The sequence below is a fragment of the Carlito syrichta genome, unplaced genomic scaffold (genome assembly GCF_000164805.1).
Source record: "Carlito syrichta isolate Samal-C Ts95f unplaced genomic scaffold, Tarsius_syrichta-2.0.1 Scaffold288049, whole genome shotgun sequence".
Lineage (NCBI taxonomy): Eukaryota > Metazoa > Chordata > Mammalia > Primates > Tarsiidae > Carlito > Carlito syrichta.
This window is the reverse complement of record NW_007232145.1, coordinates 37424-48764: the sequence shown is the minus strand read 5'-3', so window position 1 is coordinate 48764 and position 11341 is coordinate 37424. Positions and strand designations below refer to the sequence as shown.

The following is an 11341-nucleotide window of genomic DNA, read 5'->3' as shown; positions in this document are numbered from 1 at the left end:
GCTCCACGCAGTCCCGCACCGCCTGCAGCACCACGCGCAGCCTCCGGTCCAGGGCCTCGAGGTGCAGCTGGTATAGCACGGGCGCCACCTTGTCCCTCTGCAGGGACTCGGCCATCAGTCTGCTCAGCTTGTACTCCTCCTTGGCCAGCAGCTGCAGCCGCAGGTAGGTGGACTTCCGAATCCTGGGAAGGAGACGGTGGTCAGGCCCTGGCGCCCGCCTGCCGGAGGCCTCCCCTCGGGGAGGAGGTGGCCCGTGTGTTGCCCCAGAGGAGCCGCCTGGCTGAAGGATGGGGAAGGAGGAAGACGGGGAAGAGGGCGGCCCGATCCCCCGGGGACGGCTCCCAGCTCACATGTCCACCTGGCAGGTGAAGGCTGAGATACCTCCTTAGAGAGGCGCAGCCCCCTCTGCCCTGCAAGCTGAGCCCTGGCCACTGAAGGGAGACCCTGGGCTCAAGAGCCCCGTAGGAGGTGGCAGAGGGCCCAGTCGGCGGCCGCTCCAGGGGAGCAGGCCCTCTGCGTCCAAGCCAGTCACCCACCCAGCCTCAGTGTCCTTTCTGCAACGGGCAGTGGCACGGACGCGGAGCCAAGGCCGAGACAGCTTGAGCCAGACAAGCCTCAGCACAGGAGGCGGTGGGGAGCGGGCTGGGGTCTGAGTTGATACGGGCTGTGGATGCCGCTCCTCTCAGGCATGCCAGCAGGCAGGCAGGTGGCCCTGGGCTCCTCTGCCCCTGCCCCGTGGGGCTCTGGCGGAGAGGGCGGGATGGCGGGAGGGCTGTACCTGCAGCACTGCTGTAGAGGCACCAGGATGGACAGCTCATCATGCGAGTATTTCCCGAACCTCGGGAGAGAAGAGGAACTGTCAGGGCCCCTGTGGGAGGTCCCGGCCCACTGCCTGGCTGTGAGGGACATGGGTGTCCCGCTGGGCATCTTCCTCCCCCACAGGAGCAATCTCGGGCCCTGGCCACGTGGCAGGTGCCAGGACTCCTGCCCCCTCTCAGGTCCCGTGCGCGTCTTGCCTGCTCCCAGCGTCCTGGGCAGTAAGTCCATCCCCAACTGTCCTTCGCATCCTGGGCAGTGTCCTGCCCCAGTGTCCCTGCCCACCTGTCCCCGCCCTCAGTGTCAGTTCTGGCCATCGTCCTGGGGAACAGGGCAAGGGAGACGGCCCAAGGAAGGGTCCGCCCACGGTTTTGCCACAGTGGCATCTTTTTAGTAGGGCACATGTGACCACAGGCAAACTACTCGGGTGCCCAAGCTCCGGTCTCTGAGGCATCCAACCCTGGGGTCAGACATCCTCTTGCCCGGATTGCACGCTTCCCTGTCCATTCCTCGGGGGCCACTTCCTCCCGGGTGACCAGGGCCTCATGGTACAGCCCAGACACCCGGTGATGGGCCGGCAGTGGCTGCAGGCTGGGGCAGGGTGGCTGTTGTCCACAAGCTGGCTGGGCCCAGGTCCCGCAAGCGGTAGAGGCCCATCTGTGGGACACAGCCTTGCTCAACTCCCTGGACCTTAGTTTCCTGAGGTAACGCCAGGCTCTCCCAGCACACACTTTCCATCTCAGGGTCACTGCGCCGTGGAGGCCTCACCGTCAGGCGGCCCCCCCCAACCGGGGGCCTGGGGCTGCCCCCGCAGCTGGCAAGGGATGGGCCTTGGGGACATCCATACCCTGCCTCTGCCAGACCCATTTCCTCCCAGGTCTCGGCTCCCGAGAGTGGGCGAGGGGGTGGTGGCCTCACGGGCGCAGGGGCAAAGCAGCCTCACCCTCTGCCATTGTCCAAGTGGATGATAAATGTCTCGTTCCCAAACTTCTCAAAGGTCTCGTAGTGGTGGCGGTCCATGTTCCCTGGAAAGACAAGCGGCGTTGCGCCTTCTGGAAGCCTGGCTGCAGCCCGGGGGCCCTGGCTCCTGGCCGGGTGTCTTCCTCCCTTCCAGGGGCAATCTCGTGCCGTGACGCCCGCCCCCTCTCAGGTCCCGTGCTCCCCTGCAGGACCTACCCATGAGGAAGTCGAAGATGGTCATGTCCATGACGTCCAGGACGCGGTGGCTGCTGTCGTAGGGTGGGGTCTGCTTCACCTCCTCGCAGTAGTCAGGGTCCACCTCCCACCTGTAGGAAGCCAGTGTGAGGTGGCTGCACCCTTTCCCCACCGAGAGCCTGGAGCCAAGTCCCGGGACGACCAGCTGGGGTGTGAGGGGCCGTATGTTGACACGGCAGCAGGAACCTGAGACATGCCTGCTGCGTCAGCTGCAGCCTAGGAGGCAGCGTCAGCAGCAACGTGGATGGGTTCCGAGTCTCTCCGACACTGTGATCCGTCACAGAAACAAAGAACTCCCCCTCCTCAGCCGACCCTGAACACTGACCATAATGCTACGAGCAAGGGACTGGCAGTAGCGGGACACAGCCGTCGGGGTGGGGGTTGGGGGCGCATCAGTAAGGGTGCCTGACCTCAAACCAGGCGAAATGGAGGCCAAAGGGAGGCCCAGGCTTCACCTGAACGATGACCACTTGTATACCTAATCCTGAATTGTGCCCGTCTTTACAATAAGACACAACCAAAACCAAAACAAAGACAAAAAACAGAAACACGGGAGGGGATCGAGCCGCTTCACCTGCCCGGGAGGAGCTCGTCTGGAGCTGCTGTCAGCTCAGGGCACCATGTTTTGGTGGTCTCTGCTAAGAAACAGGGCCTGGGCCGGGCACAGTGGCTCAGCCTACCATTCCAGCACTTTGGGAGGCCGAGGCACGTGGACGGCCTGAGCCCACGGGTTCGAGACCCGCCTGGACAACTAGGCGAGGCCTCGTCTCTACAACAGATCAAAAATTAGCCAGGCATGGTAGCATGTGTCTGTAGTTTCGGCTACTTGGAAGGCTGAGGCGGAAGGATGGCCGGAGCCCAGCAGGTCGAGGCTGCGGTGGCCGGGAGCGTCACCAGCCTGGGCAACCGAGTGAGACTCCAACTCAGAAAGAAAAAAAGAAACAGAAAGAGGGCCTGGACACCACCCTCGAAGGATGCCCGGGCGCTGAGGGAACAGGGGCCTGAGGGATGGGAGGGGCAGGCGGGGAGTGGACGCGGCGACCAGACCCGAGAAGGACCCGGCGGCCAGCCAGGTGGAGAAGCTCACCCAACGCTCAGCCGGGGGGGCCGCCCAGCCACCTGGCAGGTGGTGCCACATCAGGCCTGAGGGAACCGCCCCCTCTGCCGCCCTCCCCTCGGCGCTCGTCCGCGGCCCCACGGCCGTCCCCGCCGCCCACTCACTCGGCCTTCTTGCGCTTGTGGTAGGAGCGCCGCCAGGGGTTGCGCCAGGTCTTCCTCTTGGCCAGCGACAGGTCGGGCAGGAAGGCGGCCAGCGAGCCCTCGATCTGGTCCGGCTTCCCACACAGCGCGTGCTCCGTGGAGCAGTAGTAGGAGCACTCGCCGTAGAAGCAGATGTTGTTGGCTGGGAGGGACAGACGCCGGTCACCCGGGCCACTCGGCGGCGGCCCCAGCCCTCGGCCGTGTCGCCCTCCCTGACGTCTCTGGCTCAGGCGTCCACGTCCCATGGCCCTCAGGGCCGCACTGGGCGCCACGGTCGCTTCCCGTGGCAGCACTCACCCGCGTTCCCACATCACGCTCAGCAGACACCTCCAGCCCACGACCCGGAAAGTGGAACCCTGGGAGGCGGCCGCCCAAGGTCACACGGGAGATGGCAGGCTGGGGCCTGGGCCCTAGAACCCAGGACTGGAGTCTACGGAAATGCCCGTCAGCGTTCACTGGCTTACAGAGGCATTCCTACCACGAAGGAAGTGAGCAGACAGCCCAGAGTGGGAGAAAGTGTTTGCGATATCACTCATGCAAGTAGGACCCCGCATACGGAACCTCTCGAGACTCCATAACAAAACGACAAATGACCCTATCAGTAAATGGGCCGGGGACTCAGATGGACGTTTTCCCAAAGAAGATACGTGAGTGGTCAACAAGCTCACAAAAAGGCCTCAGGGTCACCCGTCATCAGGGAACGCAACTCATGTCCTCAGCGAGATGTGCCTCCTGCCCCTGGGATGGTTTTGGTCAAGAGAGATGACGGTGCTGGCGAGGACGGGACAAGCCACAACCTCGTGCACAGCTGTGGGAGTGTGACAGCGCAGCTGCCGGGGCGGGGTGCGTGGTGGCTCCTCCGGTGGGTAAACAGAGTCGCCCGTGATGCCGCAGCTCCACGCCCAGATGTATACCTCAGATCACTGAAGACACCGTCGGCAGAAAGCCTGTGTGGGGATGCTCAGAGCAGCACTGCTCAGTCGAGAACGAGAAACGATCCAAGTGACCACTGCGGATGAGCAGACAGGCAACGTGTGGTCCATCCACACGACGGAGAACCACACAGCCACGAAAAGGAAGGAAGCTCTGACACAGGCCGTGGGTGGGTGAGCCTTGAGGACGCTTGTGCCGGACACACAAGGCCTCATGCTGTGTGAGTCCACTCATGTGAAATGCCCCAGACAGGCAAGTCCGGAGGCAGCCAGGACTGTGGTTGCCTAGGGCGTGGAGAGGGAGGACCTCGAGCAAGCGTCCAGGGAAGAGGTTCCTTCTGGGGTGAGAAAAAGGCTCTGAATTTAGTGGATGTTCAACTTTGAGGACAGACTAAACATGACTGAATTGCACACCTATTCGAATGGTGGATTTTATAGCACGTGAATTGTACCTCAGTACAAAAAGAATAATTTTTGTTTGTGTTTTGAGTTGGAGTCTCACTCCATTGCCCAGGCTGGGGTGGTACAGTGGTACACTCACAGTCACCCAGCATCGACCCACTGGGCTCCGGCGATCCTTCCACCTCAGCCTTCCAAGCAGCCAGAACTACAGATGCGCACTACCACGCCTTTTTTTGATTTATTGTAGAGACGAGGTCTCGCCAAGTTGCCCAGGCTGGCCTCGAACCCGCGGGCCCAGGTAATCCACTCGCCTCGGCCTCCTGAAGTGCTGGGATGACAGGCTGAGCCACCGAGCCCGGCCAAAAAAAGAATAAATTTTAAGATGCAAGTGCCAGCTGTCCAGGCCAGTGGGAGGTGGGGTTCGTGGCTTCACTGCCGGAGGCCTGGAGGCCTTGGCCTTTGCTATGGACTGATCAGAGGCCCAAGGGCATCTCTCAAGCTTTGTCTGTGGAGTCACCCTGGGAAGCTTGGGTGTGGAGCTGGAGAGGATGCCCCTGCACGCCCTTCTGGTGCCCTTCCTCCCGCCGGCCACTGCCAGTGGGCTGAGTGGGTCCCAGGATCTTTCTGGAGCTCCCCGAGTCTCCAGGCTGCAGGACACACTCTGCAGGGCGTGAAGGCTGAGCAGGGCACTTCCTGGTCGCAGCAACCCAGGGTGGGGGCAGGAGGTGGCCAGTCCAGGCTGCCCCTCACAGATGAGGGAAGAGCCAGTGCCAGGCCGCCCAGAGACCCCCTCTTCAGTCCTGCAGGCCTGGACTGAATGACCTGGCATCCGTCCCCCGTCTCTCGCCTCTGCACCCGCAGCATCAGGCCATTACTGTAGGAATGCTCAAGCAAAGGCCAGCTGCGATCTGGGCTGCACGTTGAAACGAATTAATCTGCCACCCACAGTCAGACGAGACAGCCCAGCTGAGGCTTCGGCTCTGTTTCAGGAGGAGCGTCTCCATCTGCTCCCTCATGGGCTGCAGCCATAAGACCCATCCACATGGCGGCCTCCCGTCCACCTAAGCCGGCTTTAGATGGTATCAAGGGAAAAGGGAGAGGTATTTTGAGGCTTGTGGCTTTGTCCTCAGCCGAGATCCAAGTTTGCCGTGGGCTGTGGGTCAATGTCAGAAACCCCCTCCCCGCCTCCATGTACAAACTGGACACCGTGTGTGCAGAGCCCTGACGGCCACCTAGCCAGACTCAGTTCCTGCAGCTGGAAAAAGTCTGCTTGACGATGGCCGGCCTGTCCACCCTGGGTCAAGGCTGAGGGACCCGCTGATGCCCGGGCCAGGAACGGCATCGAGGCACTCAGCTGCAGATGCACGGAGTTGTGGCGGACGGCTGGTGCACCTTCTTGATGCTGCCAGCATGTTTACACAAGAACTGGAGGAGTGGGTTCTGGAAGCGTTTGGAGCTTGGAAGATCCAGCCTCCAGCCATGCTGCCTCTGCAGCTGCGTGGCATTGAGCACGGCACACCCTCTCTGAACACGAGTTCCACAGCCCTCTGCCCTGGGCGCCGCCTGGGGCTGGTGGGGCGGGGGTTCCCAGGCTTCCCTCCCTGCTAACTCTCCTCTCGGCCCCTCACCTGGCAGATGGATTTCCCCTTTTTGAGTGACCCTAGAGGAGGTCCACGGGGCCTAGGGAAATCTGCAGTGGGTTCAGCCATGCTGGCATCCGTGGGCCTGGGAGGGCAGGTGACATGATCACTTCCCAGCAAAGTTTGTCCTATGCTGAGATGAAGGCTGGCTCTGTGGACTGTGGCCTCAGAGAAAGCCACACATTCCCAGGGCCTTCCTGAAGGTCTGGCTACAGGGCAGGGCAGCAGGGTGGGAACAGCAGTTCAGGGAGCTGTGCCCAGAAGTGACCAGCCGGGCTGAGCCGGCAGCCCAGTGCCCTGTGGAGGTTCAGGGGTGCATCTCGCCCAGGCAGTGCGAGCCAGCTCTGGGCCAAGGAAGAGTCTTGGGACTTCAGGGACAAATCCGAAGCTGCCCTGGAAAACGTAACGAAAACTGGAAACCGCAAGTGGCAGATTGAGCTGTGAGGACTATTTGGAGTGATGGCTCTCATCAGATAGGAGACACCAACCATGATGCCAGTGGTGGGCACTGGCGGCCTTGAATCCAGGGCACAAGGGATTCACCCCAGTGACAGGCAGGCCTTGCCCACTCAGTGGGGAAAATTCCAAACATCACTCAACAAGGGACGTGGATGTCTTCATTTATCTGCTTAGACTAAAACTGGCTGGCCTTCTGTTTAATTTTAAAAAAACCAGAAAGAGGAATCCACAAACTCTTACTGTGGCAAGTGCAACTAAAACATCAGGTGGGAAACGCAGGCGCGGGACGGCCTTGAGAGCCCCCGTCAAGGTCAAGGCTGTATTTGCCTGGTGGGTGACGGCAGCCCCTGGGTGAGGGGAGGCATGCCCGGCGCAGACGGGTCTCCATGAGCTCTCCCTGTCGCTCAGGCCCACGCCCAAATCCCATCTGTGAGACGCCCACTGGCAGGAGAATGGACACAGGGCAGGACGTCCGTCCCACGGAGCTGTGTCCACAGTCAGAGGACACACACTGTGGACATGAGACAACACGGGTGAGTCTCGGGGCCGAACAAGAGGAGCAGATGCAGCTGCACGTGGGCCGACTGCAGGAGAAGCACCCGCCCGAGACAGGGCTGCAGGGCTGCCCGGAGGCGGAGTGGCTGCTTGCTGCCCCGGCTGTGGCGAGGGTCGCGCCAGCATACACTGACAGTGACTGGAGCGTGGCAAGCTGTGAGCTCGTTTTGCCAACAGACCCACCCCAACAGACTTTCACAGTGGGGTGAGGGACCAGCTGTCCCAAGCCTGCCCTGAGGACTCCAGGGGGCGTTCCGGAAGTGCGTGGGGCAGGCGCTCAGCTTGTTCTTGGAGCTTATCCCTGGGCGGGTCTGTCACCTGGAACCCTTGGCCCTCTCTAGCTGGGGCCAAGGTGCCCCAGGGGACGCCATGAGTGTGAGAGGCAGAGAGCACAGGCCTGGCCTTGTCCCCAGGCGGTGGGACTTCCTGGAAGGCTCTCCTGGACTGTACATGCCAGCTGGCAGGAGCTGTGGCCTGTCCGAGGGCGCTGGAGGGCTGTCCCCGGGCCCAGTGCCACGGAGGGTCCACTCCTCTGCCCATCACCTGGCCGCTGAGTGGGCTCTGCCCTTGCAGGAGCACATTTCGGGCCAGAGTGACGTCATCCAGCCTGCGTGGCCTATCCAGGGCGGGTTCTCAGCAGTAATGGGGGAGCTTTGATCCCCCTGACCCTGTGACTCTCTCTGCAGGTGGCTGTGACTGAGAGCTCAGAAATCAGGCCTGGAGAAGGCTGGTGATGGCCAGCGGGCCCCCGAGAGAAAGAGTGTTGGTTTCTTCGCATTTGAAACCTTTGAAATGCATCACTATTACAGTGACAGCAAAAGTTTGCAAAAAGACAAGGATAGGAGACCCCCAGGTGCAGCCACCAGGGTGCGTGTGATCAGCCAGTGGTCAGTCACTGCACCCAGTGGGAGAAGGGGGAGTGCTGGGCAGCACAGGTGCTGGGAGGCTGAGGCCAGAGGACGGGAGGTCAGGGTCAGGCCCCGAATCCCCGAGGGGCTCCGAGTGCTGTGGGACCCCAGCAGGAAGCCCTGGACTCCCAGGCTGGGGAAGCTGGCTTCAGCCCTTACAAGGACCTTCCTAACAACTCAGCAGCGTGACAGGGATGGAATCGTATGTGAGTCCCCAAGCCTCTGTGGCTGGGGCCGTGTGAGCCACTGCCGAGGCCCAGCCGGGCAGCAGCTGACGGTGAGCCCTCAGCCACCCCACACGGCCTCCCGTTCTGCCCCCAGTCCTGGTCTGCGGGGCCGGGAGCCGGTAGACCCAGGGAAGAGGGACATTCCTCCTGCCTCTTCAGGGATTCTGTCCTGCTTTTTTCTCTTAGTTCTGGGCTCTTAGGGGAAGACACCATGCAAGGAGCTCGGTGAGCCCTGGATGATGAGATGGAGCTTAATTATGGATTCGCAGCCCCTGGTTCTGACACATCTATGGAGCAATTAAGCAGAAACACGGAACCCTGCACACTGATCTGAAACGTCTCCAGAAAGCAGCTTTGGGCTGAGCTGTCTGTGCAGCAAATCTGAAGACGCAGCAGATCGAGGCCGTAAGCGAATCTTAGCGGCATGGACTGAGTCGAGGGGCAAGGGGACACAGTCAGAGGTGCCTTCTGGGGGGGGCGAGACTGTCCATCGCAGGCACCTCTGGGGTTGGGGGGCGCGCTTTGAAGGGCCTCCTGTGCTGGGGCTGTGCTGGTCACGTCATTCCACATTTCCCCGGGACCAACATTCGGGCCTGGAACACAAGTGGCAAAGTCCAGGGGAGGGAAGAGGCTTCCCCAGAGCTCGTGCCAGGTGAGGGGATCGGGTGACCCACCACTCAGTGGCCTGGCGCCGAGTAGGCACTCAGGGAGGAGTGTGGGTCCATCCACGGAGCCTCGAACGCCAGGCTCAAAGCGACCCAGGCAGATAATGGAGTAGAAAATCCCGTGTTTTTGTGTGCACTTAGGATGCACCGATTTAGAAGCACCAGCACCGACAAACACGTCTCCACTAACAGGCAGGGTGTCCCTTGCTCACCCTTCGGAGGCTCCAGGGACAATATGCTGTCCGTCACCAGCTGCTCAATCAAGGAAGGGGAGGCTGCCCAGCCTGTCACTTGGGGGGCGTTTAAACCCGAGGGTTAGAGGACAGAGATTTTCCTGGCTGGGCTGCCTGGAGGAGGCTTCCTGGAGAGGCTGCAGTTTCCCAAAGTGACTCATGTCACCTTCGACAATAAAGAGACGGCAGTGACAGCCTCCTGCGGCCAGGGGATTGGCCAACGATGACAGTGCCACCCTAGGGGGCGCGGGTGGGTGTGGGAGGGGCATGGCACGGGCCGGGGGAGGCAGCCAGCCGGTAATGGCATCGCACACGGTCCCCTTCTGTTCGGAGGCGACTAAGCCTTGCTTGTTGGCCAGTGGCCCCTGGGGGACCTACCTGGAGAGATGAAGAAGGTTCTCCACAGCTTCTTGTCGCGGGTGACATCGCGGATTTCCTTGGTCATGTTGACCATCCTGCCGGCCACAGGGGGGACGCGGCGGAAGTCCAGGATCCTGAGGAGCAGGGGGAGGGGAGGGTCTGTGCTCTGCGGCAGGGTGAGCCCTGCCCACCGCCGCGTGAACCTGCTCTGGGGCTGAGGCTCTGCTGGGACGGCGGGACCGGGCCGAACAGGACGCAGGAGGGCAGGGGCTGGCGACGCCACACTGTCCAAAGGACCCAGACAGGCCTCCCCCCTGGGCTGGTGTCCAGCAGAATTAAGCCAAACCAGCCACTTCGAACGGGCTCCTGAGCTGCACTGCGTGCGGGGCCGCCTGCCTCAGGGAAGGGGACGTGCGGCATGTGAGATGTGAGCTTCTGCGGCCATGGGACGTGGCGATGGCCGACACCACCCCCGGGAGAGGGGACCCGGCATGGGGGGCCAGGGCCCGGCCTGCCCAGGTGGCCGCGTGGGACGCCCACCCTCTCACGGCTGCTGGCGGGCCCGGGGGCGGGGCTGTGCTGTCCTGCTTCATTAACAGGTCTCTCCTGGGGCGGGAGGGGTCCGCGTTTCCTAGAGCCTGACCGCGATCCTTCTGTTCCCCCAAAGGCCCCCCGCTAGATTTGGGTTGTTCTAGATGGCTGAAATTGTTGAAAGTCGGACTTCTGTGGCCACCGCGTAAGACCCCGATCTTAAAAAAACTTTCAAACTAACGTACGTGTGGATGCCCTGGGAACTTGCATAAAGGCAGGTTCGTGACTGGAGTTCTACACGGGAGCCCGGGACTCTGCATTCTGATCAGCCCCCGTGATGCCACCTGGGCTGGGACACGGCTGCAGGCTGGGAGGACCCAGAGGCCAAGGGCAGTGCCTCCTTCCCGCCACTGCATCTCTGCGGGGTCTCTCATGCCTCTGGACCCAGGTCAGGCCTGTGACCGATCCTGAAGGCACCAAAATCTGAGCCCAGAGGCGGCTGAGAAGTCACACGCCGGCCACTCCACCTCCCGCCTGTAGGGGCCGCGGGGAACCCCGAAACAGGTTCGCATTCGGCTGGGGCAGAGCTGTCCCGGGGAGACAGGTGACCACAGGGCCTCCCAGTTTCCTCACAACGAGCACCACTTCCTCCAGGAAGCCTCCTTTGATCTCCCAGGGAAGCGTGTGCCTTGTTATTCCCTGTGCTGGAGCGCGCAGCCCCGAATACTCTCCCCGTCCCTCCCCTGCTCCTCGCTTTTCTCCAGTCCTGGCTCTTCCAGGACCCTCCCCGCCTCCCTCTGACTGCCTGGCAGGTAGGGGGCGGGTGCGGGCACCCGGGGGGAGCCCACCTGGATGTTAGTGCCCGAGGGCTGGGACCACCTCCCTCTGAGAAAGAGGAGGGTTCCAAGCGTGGGTCTGTGGGCACGCAGCTTCTCACAGGGCCTTAGTTCTCCCGTCTCGAAAATGGGCACAGAACTAGCCGGGCTCGGTGGCTCAGCCTGTCATCCCGTGCCTTTGGGAGGCTGAGGTGAGTGGACTGGCTGAGCCTGCGGGTTCGAGACCCGCCTGGGCAGCAAGACCTCATCTCTACAATAAATCAAAAAATCAGCCGGGCGTGGTAGCGCGCGCCTGTAATTCC

General features: G+C 62.1%; 1 protein-coding gene across 1 annotated transcript in view; it reads right to left on the bottom strand.

Moving 5' to 3' along the window:
- FAM20C (FAM20C, golgi associated secretory pathway kinase) overlaps positions 1-11341 on the bottom strand; it is a gene marked incomplete at its 5' end in the record, with an annotated part of 48033 nt that overhangs the window by 697 nt on the left and 35995 nt on the right. Inside the window, 6 exons of the mRNA XM_021710088.1 lie at positions 8-182; positions 779-838; positions 1760-1841; positions 1993-2102; positions 3253-3433; positions 9691-9806. Coding sequence (XP_021565763.1) covers positions 8-182; positions 779-838; positions 1760-1841; positions 1993-2102; positions 3253-3433; positions 9691-9806 — 724 coding nt within the window. The remainder of the gene's footprint in view (positions 1-7; positions 183-778; positions 839-1759; positions 1842-1992; positions 2103-3252; positions 3434-9690; positions 9807-11341) is intronic.